The 22,086-nt window shown below is 37.6% G+C and overlaps 1 protein-coding gene across 1 annotated transcript; it reads right to left on the reverse strand.

Annotated features, from left to right (window-relative positions):
- Positions 1 to 12,826: 12,826 nt before the first annotated feature.
- LOC134794055 (uncharacterized) lies at positions 12,827 to 19,266 on the reverse strand. Its single transcript, XM_063765756.1, has 5 exons — positions 19,160 to 19,266; positions 17,892 to 17,961; positions 16,222 to 16,437; positions 13,676 to 13,814; positions 12,827 to 12,964 (listed from the first exon to the last, which is right to left on the reverse strand). Exons 1-5 carry the CDS (start codon positions 19,168 to 19,170, stop codon positions 12,846 to 12,848), a joined length of 555 nt encoding a protein of 184 aa, XP_063621826.1. The 5' UTR covers positions 19,171 to 19,266; the 3' UTR covers positions 12,827 to 12,845.
- Between the last annotated feature and the right edge of the window lie 2,820 nt (positions 19,267 to 22,086).

Genomic DNA, 22,086 nt, shown 5'->3' on the forward strand with positions numbered 1-22,086 from the left:
AAATATTTCATTTATTTCATAAGGTAATATTAGCATTAACAGATAAACCTTGCATGCTAACACTTAGATTTCCATTATATTTACTTTTTACTCTCACTAGGAATAAATATACACAATAACTATAAATTAATTGATTAGCCCCTACAGGTTGTAAGTCATATGAGTATCTAAATTGAATATTTGTACAATTATTCCTTAATCGTAAAAGTAATATAAATTGGTTTTTAGGCTTCCCTCATATTTATTTAAGGCATGTTTAAAACCAATAATTTACTTTTTAATTCGGAAATTTGAATACTTACAACAACAAAAAAGAGTTGACTCCACAATACACCGAACTCGACTCAAGATCTGTGCTAGGTATAGATATCGCATCACGCCCTCAGGGAAATCATTCGATGCTACAAGGTGAGAGCCCATTTTTTAGTCCGGACATCCCTGACATTTCGGGTGTGCATTAGTCTTGTGTGGAATAAACTCGTGTTATGAGGGACAATGTCTGATTAAATAAGTAATGCGATATACACTTTCATTTGTTTTTTAGGGTTCTGTTGCTGAGCTAGAATGTTTTAAGGTTTCTTCAGTTTGTCTATGAATGGTGATATCGTAGGCATTTTATTTTAAAACTCTTACGGGATTTTTATGAACTTGGTCCGTACTAGATGGTGGTACGTAATTAAAAACATATACCGACACGCTGAATAAAATACACATTAGTATTCAATGAGGCTCAAAAGGGACTGGATTGGCCACGTCTATCGCATGCATCCGGATAGGTGGACTAACGTAGCCACGAAATGGATGCCGATAGAGAAGCGTGGGCGTGGTAGGCAGGCCAGCAGCTGTGATACCTTTTTTTTACAACTGGCCGAAGGGAGCACAAAATCGGGAGTTATGGAGAACCAGGGGAGAGGCCTTTGCCCAGCAGTGGGATACTCAAAGAGGCAAAAAAATATGAAAATTTGACAAAACTTTGAGAATTGGATACGTCTTTGGACTAATTTTCGAGCTTAGAGTGTTCCTTTACTGGACAAAACCTCGCTCTTTGTCTGAAAACAAGTAGTAGCCTCCCTCAATTTACTACCTCAATAAGTTTTTAAATGTTTACGGAATCCTCTATTAATCACACTCCTGGCTGAATTTTATTCTGTGAGTATAAAATGATGAAAGAAATGGCGAAGCCGAAAATAGGGTTGAGAGAATAAGACACGTTTATGACGATTGGCTACAGACACAGTTTGCCCGAATTGGATTTCATTGGAATCCCTAGATAATAATTAAATCTAGCTACACTTGACTTCAAAAGCGGCAATGAGTTACAAGTCGATGCATTTGAGACTTGAGGGGTGGTGGTTTTCATTTAAGTCCAGTTCAAAGTGAAATACTAAAACTACTTAAAGAGCGATATTTAAATTATTTGTTATTAATTTAAACTAACACGATTTTCACTCAGACTCTGGTAGTGAGACAGGGAATCTGCCTTAAGTCCCGAGTCAGGTTTAGAGATATTTAAATACATAGCTGCACAAATCTCGCTACAAAATTACAGTTGTTAAAGGTAATCTTTTCACTGCCACTATAGAATGCGTGTCAATAATCTCTGTAGACTATAAAATCTATTTTATGCAGATAAAGTGTAGTTTGTACAACATTTTACGACGTATTTCATTTTTTATAGGCATTTCGCTCGCACCCCCGCCCTCTGCTGTTATTTCGTTCGCCTGCTCAGTGCGGACGAGTCGATCGCTAGGGCGAGACCGTGAGGCCAATTCAAACTTACGTTTGACATCAAAATTATATCTAAATGATGTCATTTTATTCTCAATCGCCCGTGCGTCTCGCTCGCACTAATGTGTAGTACGGACAAGTCCGAGCCATAGGATTCCTCGAGGAGCAGGGCTAGCAGGACTAGCCCACCCCCTATCACGCAAAATAGGCGCAAGTCGTCGAGTTGCGGAAAATCGCCCGAACTACAATACAATACAAAGTTCGAGCCAAATGTACGCGCGAATGATTAAATGACATCATCAATGCTATTTTATGAAACATTTGACGACTGGAATTGTCATTTGGATCTCAGGCTCCCATCACTCTGGTTTGTTTTAATACTCGACTCGCTACCACTCGCTTCTCCAACAAGAATGTCGGTCTTATCGCGTCTCAGACTTTTATTATTGTGCAGCCCGCGAATTCTATAGCATTAGAACGGCAATATATTTTTTATAGTTCCGCCTGGAGGTGGTTAACGATACGAAATACACAGAATACAGGCTTTAAGTGAATGATGGGAGATTGTAGCTGGATCTTTTGAATTAATTTTATTGTTTGTTTATGACTTTTAAGGCGGACAAGTGTTTCAGGATTTTATTGTCAGGGTTATATTTACGTTTATGTACATTTTAAAGCTCGTCGCTTATTGTCTTCGGTTATCTCAATAGTTATTCAAAACAGCAGTAATACTTTTTACAGGTTCCAAACTTCAAAAAAAGAATAGTTTGACCTCGTAATGCCCACCATATAAAATTTTCTCATTTCTAATTAGAGCTTGCTGTATAGTATAATTTGGGATGAATTTCATTCGATTGAAAAAGCAATTAAATAAAAGAAATGCTACTTTATTTGGTTTATGAAAGGTTCTAATTAGATTGATAAGAAACTGTACAAGTGTATATTTAAATGCACATTGGGCTAGACGAGGATAAGTTAATTTTACAATCATAATGTTTATAGCGTTATCCCCGCTTTTTTGCCATATCTGGGGTCCGCTTTCATGACAACTATTCCCAAGAATTGGCGTAGACACAAGGTTTTACGAAAGCAACTGCCATTTGACCTTCCAGCCCAGAGAGAAAACTAGCACTTGTTAGGATTAGTCCAGTTTCCTCCGGTATATATAAGTATAAGGTATATAAGTTTCGAAAATCTCATTGGTACGTACGAGTAGGAGTTTGAACCCGCGACCTCCGGATTCAAAGTACCATACCTTAACCGCTAGGCTACCGACACGTATTGTTAATTTACACATAAAAACTGTTTAGTTAGGTAAGTAGCTTTTCAAATACTATTCTCGCTTAAAACAAACTTCATTCCAATCATAAGTAAATCGAATGTGCGGATCATTATTTCCAATTTGGCTCAGTCGGGTGCATATTAAAGTTTAAATTGAACGTACACTGCGGCTCGGTGTAAGTCTGCATTAGGGGGCCCTGGGGAAGACGAGAGGGTGTGGACTGAGAAGAGAGAGTAGCGGGCGAGTAAAGAAAAGGTTCGGATAAATGCAAAGGTACTTATATCCCAATACGATTAGTGACGTCTGTGCCGTTGTTAGGCACCTACTTTCTGCGGTGCACGGTGGGCTGGCCTTAGGCCATAACTCAAAAAAATCGATGTGGTATTTTTTGGTTTCCAATGACTGAATATTATTAGCTAATAAGTGTACTTTTATCAGGTGTAAATAGATCCGGCATAACTAATTACTTTCATTCTCTAACAATCCTTGAAAGTTAACGCAACTCCCGTTTGTACGCGCTCTCTTATCAAAGGCTCATTAAGTGAACGTCATTAGTAGTGAATTCCTGAGGCGATTGTGATTTTAGTGATTATTATTAATATGGAGCTTAAAGAATCAGGTATGTTGTTTCATTTTATATACAAAGTATAACTTTTTCATTAAAAGTATATTTATAATAATAGGTCTACGAGGTAACAAAAAGTCATACAAACAGGATTAGAATATTTTGTTTACTTAAACTTCTAGTTATGTTCCCAATGAATTCTAACATCGAAAGTAGTATTGTTTTGAAGCTTGATATCTCTAGATTAACGGCCATAAAAGATTATATGCAGACGCCTGCGGGTTTGATAGTTAAAAGACTGCTACGCCTGCGTAGGCCAGCGCGTAGCAGTACTACGAAAACATTACGAATGGAAATTTACCCTTTTTCTTTCTTTTTTCAGGTGATGTGTAGGTCGGATCTTTTACAAAGGGATTTTTATTTAACTTAGTAGTTCAGATACAGAAGGATGTTGTCAAGTGCTTAAAACAAATTAGTAGGAATGTTGCCAGATGTAGAAAACGTAGGTACAAGTGATTTGGATAACATCATAATGTACTTACATTGGTAGTAGACTTGTAATTTATTGGAAACCATCTTTGCGAAATCAGTGTATAGTTCTTAAGAAACATTCGAATTGGTTAAATGAGAAGCAATGTGATAATTTTCCAATAAAAATAAGGTGACTGAAAAGACGTTAAATATTGAATTGGGACAACCGTCATCATCGGGCAATTCAAAACCCTCTACTTCAGCCGGATGGCCAAAAAAAGGACTTTTCGGCTTGTAGTAAGCGATCAAAACGCAGAAGGTTAGCAGCACTAGCAACCTTGGATGCATCAGTAGTCAACAACCTGACGAATATTAGCTAATTTAGAGATCAATCAAATCCTTACGATGCATGTGCTATCTCTTCTCACAGAAGCTATACTAACAAAACACCAATATTTGTTACTACGTACTTATATAAATTTTCGAGTTTATCCTGTTTTACCTTCGTTTGGTAAAGTAATTGTGTGCGCGCACATAGACAAATACGAATCTCTTAAATCATTTTCTAGTAAATTCGGACCCTATGATTACGGGCCGTAGGAAACTACCAAAAACAAAAAATCTATAGTTGTCACAATGTGTACTTATTTAACTAGATGTTTAAAATACATTTTAGATGAATCTAAAATATTAGTTGATCTATGTTAGTCTTTTAAGGTGACTGACACGTGACGTGAAATATTTTGCGTTGCATAATTTGTACGATATTAGCATCTCTGTAAATATATAATTTTTAATTTTAAATATAGATTTTTACAATATAATTGATAAAAACTATTTGTTCTATTATATTATTCAAGAATACGTTGTAATTTATTTCTTAATTCAATTTTTATAAGGCTTTAAAATTGTACGGATTTTGCGTATTTTTTTGTTATCAGTTAGATTTTTATTATGCTAAAATATACAAAGAAGAACTATTTATTACTGTTTTTTTACTAGATATTTAAACAACAAACATGAACATATTTTTATTTTGAGGGTATCTTTGATACTTTCGGAGAAATCGATTTTTGACCCTTTCTCCATACAAGCCGAGCCACCGTGCGGTGTCGAAACTAAGCCACTCACTGGTGGTCCTCTAGGTACTCGTACTCATACTCATTCTTTATTGGTAATAGGTAATTACATGTCAACTTTTATAACTAGTACAAATAACATTAAAAAATTAAAATTACCGAAGGTACCGAAGGAGCTGACAGTTATAATGGACTATGGCAAAAATAAACTCCTTTTTTAATGCGCTGGTTTTTACATGCCGTACCGCCGCTGCATTTACCCAGGCTGTGTACCTAACACTCGGCTTTCGGCGAGAGGCCTTTTCGCAGAAACAACCGGGACCGCAAAGGGTGAAATGAAAAGCTCTATCCACTCTACAACTCAAGAATCAGCTACGATTTTGTGAGTCAGCCTCACAAAAAGCCATAGCCTTATAGTGAGCTGCAAAATTGCATGGAGAAATTATAAATGAATTCAATGATTAAGTCGCCATGCAATTTGCTGATGGTACACTTTACGCGCCACTGCCACTGCACACTCCATTTGTATGACGTGTGTGCGGTGTGTGTTACCAAGACTTGTAGACCGGAGATTGTGAGTTCAACCACAGCTCGTACAAAATCTTTCTCAAAACTTTTTCCTACTCCCCGCTACCACTCATCCACTAAGCCCTAACCAACGCGTTCGAGAACAAAGTATCGCTGCAGTTGTGTGCATAATTCACTTTATTGCGCTCCGGCTGCTGTCATAACTCTTCGGTGGCTGACTTATGCCTTATCTAACCGCAGTCCATCTGCCTGCATACGTAATTCGTTAAGACGAAAGATGTCACGTGGCCGCTGCTCCATATAAACGTAGTCCCCATTTTCCTCTCTGGATAACAGCCAGCATACATTCCGCTCCGCATTGAAGTGATTAAAAACTGTGTCAGGATCCTAAACAACCACAGAAGTGTCTAGTGCGTCTTGATGTGTTTCGTTTTTGCTACACTTTTCTTAATTTTTTTTTTACAATTTTACCAAAGAAACTTCTGTATTATTAGGTGTCTAAACAAACGTTAAACCAAAAATTCAAAATGCAACTTTGCTATTCTTGAAGAATAAACAGCCTGCCGAACTAGTGTGGTGAAAAAAAAAACATTTTAACTCACTCACTAATATTTTTTTTAAAGAAAACTAGCACCGATACCAAAATGGCGTCAGACAAGCACGAATTCCCGATATATAATTCCACATACCACCGAGGTTTGAATAATTAAATCTGGGCCTGCCCCCAAGAAAAATTGATAGCGATTCGAGCCCATCCCAATATTGGAGACGTGACTGGGCCCCGCAAGCGACTGGCTCCCGAATGTTTATTTTTTGCTATTTTACGCCCAATCGGGTATTTGCGGGTAAGGATCAGATGTGAGTCGTGACTTTTTAATATTCTTATATACTCAGTTCAGTTATTTATGCTAAGAATAGGCTAGTGTCCAAAAAAAAATTTAATTTGTACATCAGTGAAATTATGGACATAATAAATATAGTGTACCGATTTTTAATTAACGGATAACATTAAACATTTTTTTTAACTTTGGCACGCTGTATCTTTGTGATTTTTTGTTTGGTTTTCAAAAGACAAAAATATGGTCCAATATTTTTTTGGTAATCTAACGGACTAAAATAATTATAACAGTATTTTACTTTTTTCACAACTTCAAGGGACTGTAGACAGTGTACACTTGAGTATATGGTTTTAATTTCTACTCGATACTCCACGTTTCAACCTCCACGCGTTTTCGATCAAAGGGTCTTGACAGACATACATACAGACATACGGATGGACAACAAAGTGATACTATAAAGTTTCCGTTTCGTTCGTCCTTTTGAGGTACGGAACCCTAAAAACGAGTGAACGGGGCACACCTATTCATCGAGCATTTCAATAGGTATCTTTATCAGAGGAAGAGGAAAATAAACATTACTGTCAAATTGTCGTTATTTGTAAAAACATACTTTCTTGAATGTCTTGGGGATATTTTCTAGTACGAGAAAAATATCGAATTGAAAAACAGGGAGGAACCTACTAGGTAACATTAACAAAAGTTTGTACATTGAAATAGGATTTTAATGTCGACAACATGCATGTGCCATTCTGATCATAATAGCCTACGAGTACCTTAGAAAAAAAATATGATGAGGAATAGATTATAATATTTGCACGGGCAAATTCGAAACAAAACCTTTAAAAAAGTTAAAAACCGGACAAGTGCGAGTCGGACTCGCTCACCGAGGGTTCCGTACTTTTTAGTATTTGTTGTTATAGCGGCAACAAAAATACTTCATCTGTGGAAATTTCAACTGTCTAGCTATCACGGTTCATGAGATACAGCCTGGTGACAGACGGATGGACGGACGGACGGACGGACGGACGGACAGCGGAGTCTTAGTCTCGGAACCCTAAAAATGGCTTGATAGAAAAAAACACAAAAACATGTTTATTTTTTACTTCTCTGAAGAGATCTGAAGAGAAAATTTTTAAACAGAAGTATATTTTCAAAGGTAAAACGTATAAATAAGGTTAAATCCAGACTAGGGAATGCAAATCGGTTATTTTCGGTTATTTTTTGTATGGAAATTATCGGTTATTAACCGATTTCGGTTCCCTAATCCAGACCCCAGGCACACAGGGCATATCATCCATCGCAATTATCGCCCGGAGTGCCATATCTTTTGTTTCCTTCTAATTTCCTGGCTTAACGCCCTTTCTTAACCGCCAAAACACGTCGCGAATTGTATTCGCATTAAATACTTGAAAAGTGAGGTAAATCCTCGACGCAAACTAAATCCTCGGGCGACATCAAACACTTAGCACTTTTAAAGCGGCGCGGTTGAGCCAGTTAGTAACTGGGCGCATTAGTTCCTGAATAATGAAGCGGTAAACATCATACTAAGGAGTTGCCAGTTCAACGGTCCGCTCTTCTTGTGACTTATGCGGTTACCATGCTGGTGCCGATCCGGTCCCGGTCCGTGTTGTGGAGGTACAGTCAGCAGCAGAAGTTGCTAAGCGGGCAAGATGTTCAAAATTACCTTGACACGCTCTTATTTTCTTAACAAAAAGTCGCGTCAAGATCATTTTGAACACCTGCCCCGCTTAGCAACTTCTATGCTGGGCACAGGCCTCCTCTCATGCGCGAGAGGGCTTGGGCTATAGTCCCCATGCTAGCCCAATGCGGATTGGGGACTTCACGTACACCTTTGAATTTCTTCGCAGATGTATGCAGGTTTCCTCGCGATGTTTTCCTTCACCGAAAAGCTAGTGGTGAATATCAAATTATATTTCGTACATAAGTTCCGAAAAACTCATTGGTACGAGCCAGGATTTGAACCCGCGACCTCCAGATTGAAAGTCGGACGTCATATCCACTCGGCCACCACCGCTTAGTAATAAAAAAAATGGCTTAGATCATAGTTGGAAATATTATTTAATCATTCTTAAATAATAACAAAGGCATGTAAATAAAATTGGTAAGTAGGTATTGCATATGCACGTAACTTAAAATTGTCACCGATGTTAAAAAACTCATTTGAAACTCGTAAGCCCCAAGTGAAGCACGCCAGTGGCGTCGACTAACTTTGATGAAGAAACATGAGACACCAACTAGTTTGTAGATACCTATAGAAGTATAGATGCTCGCATTATGCAAGTTTATTCATTGGGGTTCTACGAAACGAAGTTAGTAAAGTGCCCATCCAACCAGATCCATTCTATAGTTACTTATACATAATCGACTTTATTTAGAGTTCGCGTCTTAGCGTTTAAAGTTTTTTCATTACACTTGCTCGTAAAAGGTGTTATTACACGTAGGACGTAGGGGATGCGGTCCGTAAATACTAAATTTCGATCTAGGGCTGTAATGTATTTTTTTATCACACTTGCTAGGCGATGCGGTCCGTAAATCCTAAATTTCGACCTAGGGCTAATACAATATAACAACGTTTTCAGGATACTGATGGGGCTGCCACGTCACTGTAGTGCATCCGGAATGTTCGCGGAGGCGCACACGGATGACTTTTTTTGCAACTATACGCAACAGATCGGCGTCACTTATGCAGAGGCTGTGTGTGTGTGGCGGTACCAATAGCATCCTGAAAACGTTGGCAGGTAAGATAGATGCACCACTGCTCATGCACTGGAATGGACTGCATATGGCAGCCACAGATGCTGAGAAATGGTGCATTTAGGTTGAAAATGAAAATGAAAAATTATTTATTTCCTTATTAAGCTTCTACAAATTGCCATCAGTGGTTGGGACTTCCTTTTAGGCGAGTGAACCTGTATCAGGGTGCCCCGCTCCTCCATAACTAAACAGTCTTGTTATTACTTATATTATAGGAAATGTTATACATATGAAAGTAACTTATTTTATTTATTAACTAATTATAACTAATATTGTACATTATTTATTTTCTATTTTTATTTTAAAGAATGTTTTAGGTATTTATGCTATTATTTACTATTTTAACCTAATTAAATACTATGTTTATGACGAGGATATACGAGTATAAATGAATGTGTGTGTGTGTGTATGTGTGTGTGTATGCGTGTGTGTGTGTGTGTGTGTGTGTGTGTGAGAGTATGCATGTGCGTGCGTGTGTGGATTAGCGTATGAGTTCTGCCGATATGTTATGTTTAATTAATAATTTACACGGTACAGTAATGACTCTGTATCATCATAACTTAGTTGTTTCAGCCATTTAGTGAGTTCTATCTTACACTTATACAACAGTAGTGGATGGATATCAATTTGCTTGTTTACATTATTATATATGTATGCCGATTGCGCTTTATATTGCCTTTTGGCAAACATAGATTTACAGCTAGATAGGGGGGCAACATTGTTTTTGCGTCGTCGGGTTTCATTTGTAGGGTTAAACTCTAGGGTTTTGTGTAGCCTGAGTGTTGTACTCAAAACATACAGCTTCCTGATGGTTAATTGGTCACTGATTTGATATAGTTCTTTAGTAGGAAACCTGTATGGTTTTGAGTACATCACCTTGAGCAGGCAGCGTTGCCCTCTCTCCACCTCTAAAAATTTTGTTTTGGCAGCGCCACCCCAGACAGTAATACAGTAGCTCATGACAGGTTGTGCCAATGTAATATACAGTTGATTCAGTAGTTCCTTAGTAGTTATATATCTTAAAATCTTGAAAATCCAATTAAGTTTTCTTATTCTATTGTTTACATTTTCCAGTTGCATGTGCCATGAGAGGCGCTGGTCAAGTAGTACACCTAGATATTTTGTAAATTTCAATTTTCAATTTTCTAGTTCCATGCATTCACAGGGGGAAGGATCATCTTGGTTACACATGTGTAGTTTTAGTTTTAAGTTAACATTAGGTTGCGAGCTGTCATATTTACTGAAACATATATAATTAGTTTTGCTGGCATTGAGCGTAAGGAGGTTATTTCTAAGCCATACAGCCACTCTGCGGAGGCCAAATTCTGCACTACTGAACACTGACTGCCAGGATTCTCCATCAAACACTATAGCTGTGTCATCAGCATAAGAGCCGATGTGCCCACGTTGTAGTTTGAGATTCGTCAAATCATTGATATAAATAAGAAACAACGTGGGCCCCAGAACGCTTCCCTGGGGGACACCATAAGTTATATCCATTTCGTTACTTATGAAGTCTCCTATTTTCACTCTTTGTGTACGCCCCTGCAAGTAGTCACTCAGCAATTGGAGAGGCAGACCTCTTATTCCTATTCGTTCCATTTTTTGTGTAAGAGTGGAGAGAGAGACCGTATCGAATGCCTTTTTTAGGTCTAAAAATATAGCGAGGCATTTCTTACCTTTATCAATTTTATCGGTAATTAGAGATGTTAAAGATAGTATAGCATCTTCAGTGGATCTGGATTGCCGAAAACCAAATTGGTTTTCGGAGAGTATGTTAAATTTGTTAAGGTATGATATAAGACGACTATTTATTAATTTTTCTATAACTTTAGAGATGGCAGTCAACACTGAAATTGGTCGATAATTGGTTACGTCATCTCTCTCTCCACTCTTATGCACCGGTGTCACAATCGATTGTTTCAGTGGGGCGGGGAATACTCCTCTTGCGAAACAGAGGTTTGCCAGGTGGCTAATTACAGGGGCAACAACAGTGCAGGCGTGCTTCAGGAATTTCGGTTACCTAGTTATATTTATTTTTTAGTACTTGTAGATTTATTATTGGATTTATTATTATTATTTTATATGTTAATGTCACTGACCTTAATTAATTTTAAGATTTGTTGTAAATACTAACAATTATGGATCTATGGATTCGAATTAAATAAATAATTGAAATTGTAATTGAATTGAAATTGAAATAAGGTTAATTTAAATTAAAAGGTTTATTTTTCCTTCCCTTTATCACAATTGTGATTAAAAACAATGTGTGTACCACGGGCGGTACAGGAATTACGAAGTTATTTAAGCCCTCGCCTTCGGCTCCGGGCTTCAATTCACACTCATTCGTGAATTCTTGTTTACCGTCCTTAATACACAATGTACTATTTCACGTCCAAAGGAAACTCACCTAATTGCTGTACCTAGTCATTTATTTTGCTTCAACCACGAGCCAAATGTAGCTAAGGGTGAATAAACAACCTGTATTTAGATAATGTGTATTTTATTTACAAGCTATGCCCTTCGTAACAATAATCAACTTATAATTTGCTATCATAATCCTTATCACGCTCGTGTAATACCTGTCTCCCCGTTATGAGCTACATTGTTCGAGAGATCATTGCCGACGGATTAGCTATAATCCCATCGTAGAGATGAGCAAGATCATCAGTGTTATAGGGTACTAGGATTGCATGAATAAACAGTGTTCGATAGTACAGTTGTAGCGAATGAAACAACGTACGAAAAGTAGCTGCCTAGCTGGAATACTTTTCCGAATAGAGATAAATCGTAATGTCAAAAATCCGGGCGGTGACATCGGTTTTGACAGTTGCGGTAGCATTGCCGCGACATGTAATGGTAACATTCCATTTCTAACCGCAGCTGCACTACCGGTACTGAACGTGTCGCTGTCATTGTCAATTTCCATAGTAAAATTGACAGTAGTGCAGCTGCGGTTAGAAATGGAATGTTACCATAATGCGTTATTGGAAACTGTAGGTACCTATACACAATTTTTAGGGTTCCGTACCTCAAAAGGAAAAAACTGAACCCTTATAGGATCACTCGTGCGTCTGTCTGTCTGTCCGTCTGTCACAGCCTATTTTCTCGGAAACTACTAGACCAATTAAGTTGAAATTTGGTACACGTAAGTAAATTAGTGACCCAAAGATGGACATGTAACGTAAACAAATGAATTTTGAATATGGGGACCGCATTTGGGGGGTAAATGAGAAAGTTAAAAAATAAAGTTATTTAAACTATATCGTGTTATATATAAAATAAAAGAACTCATTTGGAGAATTTCAAATATATTTTTTTATAATTTTAAATTACATAGAGTAGAAATTATTTAAGAAAATAGCCAAAAAATGACCATTCCTCCCCTTTATCTCCGAAACTACTGGGTCTAAAATTTTGAAAAAAATACACATAATAGTTCATATAGATGACATGAAAATCTGAAATGTGCAGTCAAGCGTGAGTCGGAACTATGCGTGGATTAATGTACGGAACCCATGGAACGCGAGTCCGACTCGCACTTGGCCGGGTTTTTTTTTAATAACTTTCAGATAACTTTACTGGCATCCGTATGACTGTTGAACATAAGATGTGCTCAGCAATCTGTCGTTTCCCTTCAGCTGATCTGATCCAAGATATGTCTTGTTTATGAGACACAGGATTCCTGAGTAAGCCACTGGAAGTAAACAATACTAATATAAGACAATATTATTTAAATATTACGTAGAATGTGGGTATATGGACCCATCGGATTCGTCAATCTATGAACTCAAAACAAAAACGGCCGTTTTAACTTTGGACGCATAGATTGACGAATCCAGCAACATAAAAACTAGTTTGATGTATTCAAAAGGTACTTAAATACAAAATAAAGTACGTAGCGGCCCCCTTTTTTTAATATCTTTCGTTAAATTTTAATAATCACGATTATTTATCAGTGGCGCTAGTGATCACGTTGATGGGCTCTTAAAATAAAATGCATGTTTAGATCTTGATAGAATTGCCGAATGTCATTTCGCAACCGATTATTAGCATAATTTGATTTTGCCGAATGATTAACCTAACAAATATATTTATAGGTACGTTTGTTTGGACAACAACTCAAAAATACACTTTTTTCAGATGCTACGTTAAATACCAGAATGACTTCGTAAGTCTAAGTAATACATACAAAACTTAAGGGGCCCACTGATTAACAGTCCGCCGGACGGTATCGGCCTGTCAGTTGTTCGGAACTGTCAAAAGTTTGTTCTACCTGACAGGCCGATACCGTCCGGCGGACTGTTAATCAGTGGGCCCCTTAGATGCAAAAATGTTCCGAGAGCATTACTAGCATAGTTTGGGAATGTGACATGCATATAAAAAAAACGTTAACCTATTTACTTACAGCAAATTCCTAATGAGATAACAGCATCTATCCGCACTTGTTCCCAAAACAGCCAGATATACAACAACGACCCCAACACGCTCAAAGCAACAACAGTCACGCCGTAATGTACATACATCTTTATGTAGCGCTTGTTATCCTGAAACCAAAAATAATTATATTAATTACAGTAGAGTCCGGTTATAACGACGCTCAAGGGACCGCTGATATTACGTCGTACTAACCGGACGTCGCACTAAACGAACTGCCAATTTAAATATATTTTTTAAACAAAATAATTACATCATTTTGTATTTAATAATAGGTACATATGCAATAATCAAAGAAAAAAAAACATTTCAATTAAAATATTTATTTACATTAGTATTACAACCCTTTGTCTTCAATGGAGAGACTTTTGTGTGTTTAGAAGAAGGTACTTTTGTAGGCAACGCGTAAGACTCATCATCCGCAAATTACTCGAATCCCGTAAAATAAAAAGTCGTAATTCTTGGGAATCTAATCAAGATGACAATCGTACAAGTCAAAAAATATTTAAATTTTCACTCAAGCTTATCGCTGACTGTGTACTTTTTTTCAACAAGCAACTTACATAATAATATACTCAATTGAGACAATTCTTACAATCCCAAACTCAATTAGGATGCGTTTTGTCACACAGTTCCTATGGCCATTGGCCACCTCCTGAGTCCATCATCAGATTAGCTCGTAGATACTGAAATATTGCATTGTCACCCAACTTACATAATTGTGTATATGAAGTTTAAGCTCAATTGAATAATGGGAATTGGGTTTTAATTTGTTTGCAAGATTACGAAAAGTCGCATGACTATTTCATCTTGCTGCGTATAGGCAAAGGGGGGAGAGGAGTTGAGTGCGCGGGACGGAGTAAGTTTCTTACCAACAATTTATTTGTAAAAACCGGGCAAGTGCGAGTCGGACTCGCGCACGAAGGGTTCCGTACCATTATGAAAAAAAAAAACGGAAAAAATGCAAAAAAAAAACGGTCACCCATCCAAGTACTGACCACGCCCGACGTTGCTTAACTTTGGTCAAAAATCACGTTTGTTGTATGGGAGCCCCATTTAAATCTGTGAAAATTTCAACTGTCTAGCTATCACGGTTCGTGAGATACAGCCTGGTGACAGACAGACGGACGGACGGACGGACGGACAGCGAAGTCTTAGTAATAGGGTCCCGTTTTACCTTTTGGGTACGGAACCCTAAAAACTACGTCGCTCATCGTTGTAACCGGACTTGACGGACGGATTTTGTGTCAATTTCCGTCGATAAAAGCGGTCGGTCGTTATAAACGGAGTCGTTCTAAACGGTTGTACTTTCATAGTAGCTTGTACTAAAACCAAACAAGTGCCTATACTTACGTCGCAATAAGCGGTTGGTTGTTATATGCGAAGTAGTACCTACTAACCGGACTCTACTGTATACATTCATCATTATGACTTTATTATGAGTTCAGTGTGACCACCAGTTTGGCACTGACAAAAACGCTATCGAGACCGAAACTTACTTTCGGTGCATCTCGCTCGTACTCGCATATTAGTGCGAGCGAGATGTAAGAAAGTAAATTACGTAGACGTTAGCGTATATGTCAGTTTTAACACTGTCAGTGACTTATGGTACGGGCTTAGGCTGGAAACAGTGCTCGACCGACGGTCAGCGCTGACCGTCGGTCGGCGTAGCTATATCTATGCAAGTCTATGAAACGCGTACACAGCTACGCTGACGGTACGCGCGTGATTTGGTACGCGCGTACGGTCGGTCGAGCCGTCGGTCTGGCTCGTCAGTCGCGCGTACGTCGGTCGACCGACGAGCTATGGGATTGTACGGATGCGTTCAGTGCTTCGCTGACGGAGCGACCGACCGAAGGCGCGTACGTACACTCAAAGCAAAAAATGTCGATACAGAGCGCCTTATTACAGAAGTGCAGCTTCGTCTGGCACTATGGGATTTATCGTATGAACTTTATAAAGACCGTGATGCAAAAAAAACGGCAAAAAAAAACGGTCACCCATCCAAGTACTGACCCCGCCCGACGGTGCTTAACTTCGGTCAAAAATCTCGCTTGTTGTATGGGAGCCCCACTTAAATCTTTATTTTATTCTGTTTTTAGTATTTGTTGTTATAGCAGCAACAGAAATACATCATCTGTGAAAATTTCAACACGGTTCGTGAGATACAGCCTGGTGACAGACGGACGGACGGACAGCGGAGTCTTAGTAATTGGGTCCCGTTTTTACCCTTTGGGTACGGAACCCTAAAAAAAAGTGCTTGGCAAGAAGTTTGTAAAGAATTAATTCCGGATTTCGACGATAAGTATTTGATATACATGATATATTCGCCGCTTTCTATTTCGTCGTATGCGCAAAAAATAGTGTGCACATTTTAGAGCATTTACAGCTAAAGGATTAATTTTTCTTGTGAACTGTACACACGCGTCTCAGTTCGCCGTCAGCGTAGCACTGAATGCATTTTCGCAACTGACGGTCAGCGCTGACGGTTATCTTATGTTACCTTGATAATCTTACATTTTGTATTCCAAGACACAGTAGAATGGCGAAGTAGAGTGCCGACGCAGCAAGCATGCTGCATATTACTGCTCCAATAATGAAGAAATTCAGAAAGAACAATCCTTCGCTATCCTCATACGTTGGAATATTTCCATGATACAGAGTCCAGATCCAGAGAACTAGTAGGAAAATTAGTAATATCACGCTGTTAAGAAAAGCCAGTACACATGTAATCTGTAACAAATAATAGCAAAAATAGGTAAGTACCTACCGTCATTATAGCCAACGTTGCCACCATCAGGGGAAACTTTGCCCAAAACGATAATTTTAAACAAATTCGTTAATGTAGAACAATTTAAAATACTTATGGCCACCCTGTTATTTTTAGTAGAAAATAGGTTAAATTTGTGACATAACTATATACCAAACATGTACACAACTTGACTTGGGAATTTTCAGCGACTTGTCAAATATAGGGTATATTTCGGCGGGCTAAAAATTATTGAAAAATGAATGCAAGTAGAAAAAAATTGAGAACCTTTTGACAAATATTTCCGGGTTTCAGTTATAAAACATGAAGCATAGATTATATCCATTGAGGTTTAATCTAAAAAGGCCTAAAGACACAAAGTTTTGTCGTTGGGCAATGTAATCCGGTAATTTACAGACCTATGGATGCCAACATTGCCCACCACCAAAAACGGCTTAGGGTTGTCACTTTTGACAAATTTACCCAACTTTGCAAGTAAAAGGAGGTTGTTTTACACTAAATTAAGTTTATAAATATATACTTCATTTAATTGGTCTTATTATTCTTTATTTAAATGTTTAATCCCTTTAACGCATGAAAAATACAGCAATACTCATATTTTAGGCCATTAAACTATTGTAACAGGTTTGCTCTAAAGTGACAACCCTAGCCTTTGTAAAATGCTTAGGTGAGTCTTGTATGGAAATGGCCAAAAACGGGTAGGCAACCTTGCCTACCAAATTTATTCAAAAGTTTTTACACTTATCGCCAAGTTATTAACAAGGAACGGTAGGATTACCCAAAACCTGTACATGATCCTTAGACATCATCATCATACGAGCTGTATTTGAACACCAAATTGACGTGGGCAATGTTGGCGCAAACCCCGGATATCTTTGCCCGCCCTCTAAAACGCCAATAAAGTGGGTAAAAACATGTTTTTTTTTTCTTTACTTAAACTGACGCGTTTGATCACTATGGACGTGCTGAGAAAAAAAAAGGCATATGATGTGCTATTATTCTTTTGAGAAATTCGTGTTCTTTTTTCAAAAAAAGCGGGCAAAGTTGGCTACAATGACGGTATTTATAATGGATTAAAAAAAAGTGAAATGCTATGTTAACTATTAATAAATAATACTTATTTAATGCAAATTTCGACTTCCTAATTTCCGACCCAAGGCTGTCATGTAGTACGTACGAAATTAGGCAGAACTTTTATTTGTTTCCCTTTTTTACTCACATAAGTATGATGAAAAATATTGTGTGTAACTCCGGGGGTAAGAATATTGCAATCTCGAGTCTTTAATTCACTCCAGCCGGCGGCTGTCGTGAATCTAAAGACCTCGTTTCCAATATTTCATTTACCCCCTTGTTGCACAATGTACAATTATAATTTATACGTGTGAGTGTCACGGTATAATAATAAAAATATACATACGGCATTTATGACGGCGAATATGACGCACAGTTTTTCCATACACCAGTGAGATGAGCAAAAACGGTGTGGCCTGAAAATTCAATACGTACCTATACCTACTGCAAAAAGTAATTCAAGACCAAAAAAAGTAAGAAAATGTTGCCACTTTTTACTAGCGCGTCTTGTATTTATGTAAAAATAAGTAAATAAAAGTACTTTTTTAAATCGTAGGAGTAAAATTACTAATAAATACCTAAATTATCTTAGCGTGATTATTTATCAATAGGAATTTACTATTTTACAAACAAATTATTGCAGTGGCAACATTGTCTTACTTTTTTTGGTCTTGAATTACGTTTTGCAGTTTAATGAATTCATTCATAATGTGTCCATGCAATTTTGCAGCTCTCTGTCGAGTTCAGACGTCTTTTATATTAAATATAAAAAAAAATTATAGGACCATTTTACACAGATCGATCTAGTCCCACAGTAAGAGTAGTAGACGACGATATAATTAAAATAATACATATAACTAGGTACTTATATACATAGAAAATATTCAAAACTCAGGAACAAATATCTGTGATGAACACGCTAATAAGGCTTTGAACCCTGGACATTTTGTATAAACCAATGAGTCGATAAAGTCTGATTTGGCACATGGTCGTAAACTGCAATTGTTATAAATAATAATAAATATTATATAGGTAGGACCTTCTTACCCAGATTGACTAAGTCCCACAGTAAGCTCCAGAAGGTTTCTGTTGTAAAGTTGAAGCCGTGTTTATTTCGTGAAGAGTTAAGGATCGGCTACACCACTGCTCAAAATATATACGCTGACGAGGAATCGCAGTGACGTGCCGTGAGCGTCACGATTTTATCGCATGCCTTCCACACCGCTGCTTAAAATACCTACGGTGAAGTTACGGAATCGCAGTGATGCGCTGTAAGCGTCACGGTTATATCGCATTTTTTCCACAGTGCTGCTCAAATTTCGTACCGAAATTCCGTACCTTCACTGTGTTTTGAGCGGAGGGTGTGGCCGATCCTTTATGAAGCGAAATAAACATACAAAATATGTACCTATTCCTTTTGCAATGCCGCTTAAAACATCTATATAACATAATTTTAATATATTCTTAAGGAAATCTCCCTTCATTTATTGAAGAGTCTAATAATTACAAAAACACCTGTTATTCAAATACATATGTTAAGGCTGCCTGTATAAGTAAGTAATTTTAAGATGCGAGTGTTCCACGTAGAAAATTTAAGAAAACAATAAGACTTACTTCAATTCCATCTCCAGTGTATTAATTGTCCAATAATTTTCAAATAACTCCTAATTTAACACGTTCAATAGCAATACATAATAAAATTCAACCGGCACATTGATAATAGCAACGAGAACATACAGTCTCTAGTGAAAACGTGTACAAATCTGATGCAGCTCAGATGAAAAACGGTATAAGTTCCATATAACACTTCTGCCCTTTTCATCTGAGCTGCGCGAACCGTGCGTTTCACTAATAGAGCCACCGTTTTGTCTACGCATGACTCTTGTGTAAGAGCGTAAAGGAGAGCGATATTGTTATTGTTCCTTACTCTGTCACTCTCATATATCAGCCAGGCGCCATGGATGACATCATCCCTTCGTATTGAACCGATAAGTCTAGACGCAGACTATTCTAATGCGCCGAGCACACATCCTTAGTCAAAAGAAAATATCGGGAATTTTGCAGATGATTAAACCTACCACATCATAAATCTAAAAAAATCGTTCGAAAATAGATCTGGTAAGTATTTACAACAACAACTAACTAATCAACTGAATAATTAAAAAAAAAGCCATTAAAAGAGAAATACGCCGAATAACATTAAAGTCGGCCTACATTTTCAATAAGACGAATAAAATTCACCTGTTTGCCAATATACTAGTGTCCTGTACGTGACGGACATGCCCCGTCCACCTCTGCAGGCCAATTCGAACGCACATTTTGATACAGATTATCATTTTATGATGTTATTTTGTTATCATCCGCGCGTGCATTACGCTCGTAATTGTTTGTACATGTATTGGCGCAAGCGAGACGCACGGGCGAATGATAACAAAATGAAATCATTTAGACATCAAAATGTAAGTTCGAATTGGCCTGCCGAACCCGTATAAATAATGTATGTACAGCTATGTATAAAATGGATACAGAAACTGGAGAAATTCAACAGATACCTGCGATCACAGATAATACAATGACAGATACGCCACTAGAATATCCAAATAAATATTTTGGGGGCAATCTCACACAATAAGCCACACAGTAAGCCCAAAGGCGTGTGGATACTACTTAGAAACAGTCATGACTCCGAAACAAAATAAATATCCGTGCTCATCACACAAATAAATACACTTACCGGGACCTTCATAATTATCTACCGACAAAAAGAATAGATAGTATAGAGGGGTCCTGTCATTGTAAATTTTGTAGTCACTGTAAATTTACTGCCATCTATCGACACACGACTAAAACTCAAAATGAAAACGTATAAAGTTATCAAAAATGTATATATATGGATAAAATGATTTTGTTATTTTTATATCATTTTGATCCATGTTCATTCACTGATATCTATGTGTTAAAATTGTTAAATATGAAACGGTGTCGTCACGCCATCTAGCCGAGGATAGGCTAAAGGTGTGTGCGCCATCTATTCGAGAATGACTTTTACTTGAAATCTGAGGCACGTTTTTTCCTTAGACTTTATTCGTCTTATACGAAGTTACATATGTCTTTGCTACCGACTAGGCCAGACAGGTCTATCTTTCAGTTCAAGAAAATGTTTGAAAAAAACAAGAATTGGAGAGTGGTGTATCTCTATTGTATTGAGAAATCTGTGCTGACTGTGCTGGAACCGAGTAGCTTTAATGGCGAGCCTTATACCGAAAGAACTCAAAGAGAGTACATAAGTACGTCAATAGGTCTCTTTAAATTGAAATGTGGTGGATATTTGTTAAGCTTCTGCAGCAAAGAACGAAGTCGCATTTTAATTTACTTAAAGTGTATCCACTTTGATAACTTATGTACATTTATTACGAAAGACATCGTCAGGCCTATTCGGATTTCGAGATAATCACAAGATCTTGAGACGATTTAGAGATCAACTAGATCTACAATAGATATTGACTAGATGTGACTTGGATATCTAAGTCATAACTTGTCGAAATCGTTCAAGAGGACCTCCAGAATCGCGGAAACGTCAAATTTGACATATCTATCTCACAAATATCTTTAAATTATCCGTATCGTAACTTGTTGAAGTCTAGTAGAAATCTAATTCATTTTCCGAATCGAGCCGCGTGTCTTCGGCGCGATGAAAGTATAAAATATAAGGTAAGTAGGTCAAATATAACCAAATGTATGTTTACCTACACATACATATATGTCCATTAATCGTATTATTTATAGATCGAGAGTAGCTCCTTGCTCTTACCCACAAGCTACATATATAATATTATGATAATAAAGGTTACATAAAATCATTTGTTATTTTTGTGGTCACTATGAGATCACAGACTAAGGGTTAAAACGAAGGTTAGAAAAAGACGACCAACAAAGGAAAGGCATTGTTCTCAAGTTCCTAATCTCTGTTTAAAGTAACTGTAAACAGATTACGCGTAATGAGCTGGTCATAGAGTCAAGTGATCGTGAAGGCAGCGCCGCGATAAATCTACGACACAATGGCGACTTTCCTAACTTTTGCGCCCGCGAATAACGAGTTTTTAACTTTGTGGCAAAACGAAAAATGTCTCTATCTCCTTTACGCACCCGTGCGGGGTACAGGCGGGAGCGGGTGAGATATTTTTGTGTCTGTAACACATTCATCAACAGGGTATATAGAATATATAACTAGAACAAGTCAATTTTTTTTTTTATATAATTTTTAGTTTGTGCGTTTCTCTTCTTCCTGCCTCGCACACCTAAACTGTCGAATGAACTGTCGCTTGCGGTATTTCCGGACCGATACGACCGTCAAGAAAAGAACGTATTCCCATATTAAAGGCTGGTTGAGATGTAGTGCATAATTGTTTTCCTTCGTATTTTCTCGGAAACATTCGTATTTGTCATGCTACTTTAATCAACCTCGGTACTTTTTGTAAGTACTGACTGACTGAAACAGCACGTTCGTACGTTTCCGTGAAAATACGAAGGAAAATAATTAT

Source organism: Cydia splendana, chromosome 9 (genome assembly GCF_910591565.1).
Source record: "Cydia splendana chromosome 9, ilCydSple1.2, whole genome shotgun sequence".
NCBI classification, from domain to species: domain Eukaryota; kingdom Metazoa; phylum Arthropoda; class Insecta; order Lepidoptera; family Tortricidae; genus Cydia; species Cydia splendana.

Bases quoted from the DNA above. Each gene is read 5' to 3' on its own strand.
- LOC134794055 (XM_063765756.1), bottom strand. The intron at 13,815-16,221 runs GTAAGATTATCA...TTTTGGTTTCAG, and splicing joins TGTGTCTTGGAATACAAAAT to GATAACAAGCGCTACATAAA. The intron at 12,965-13,675 runs GTAAGTAAATAG...GTTTACTTCCAG, and splicing joins TATCTCATTAGGAATTTGCT to TGGCTTACTCAGGAATCCTG.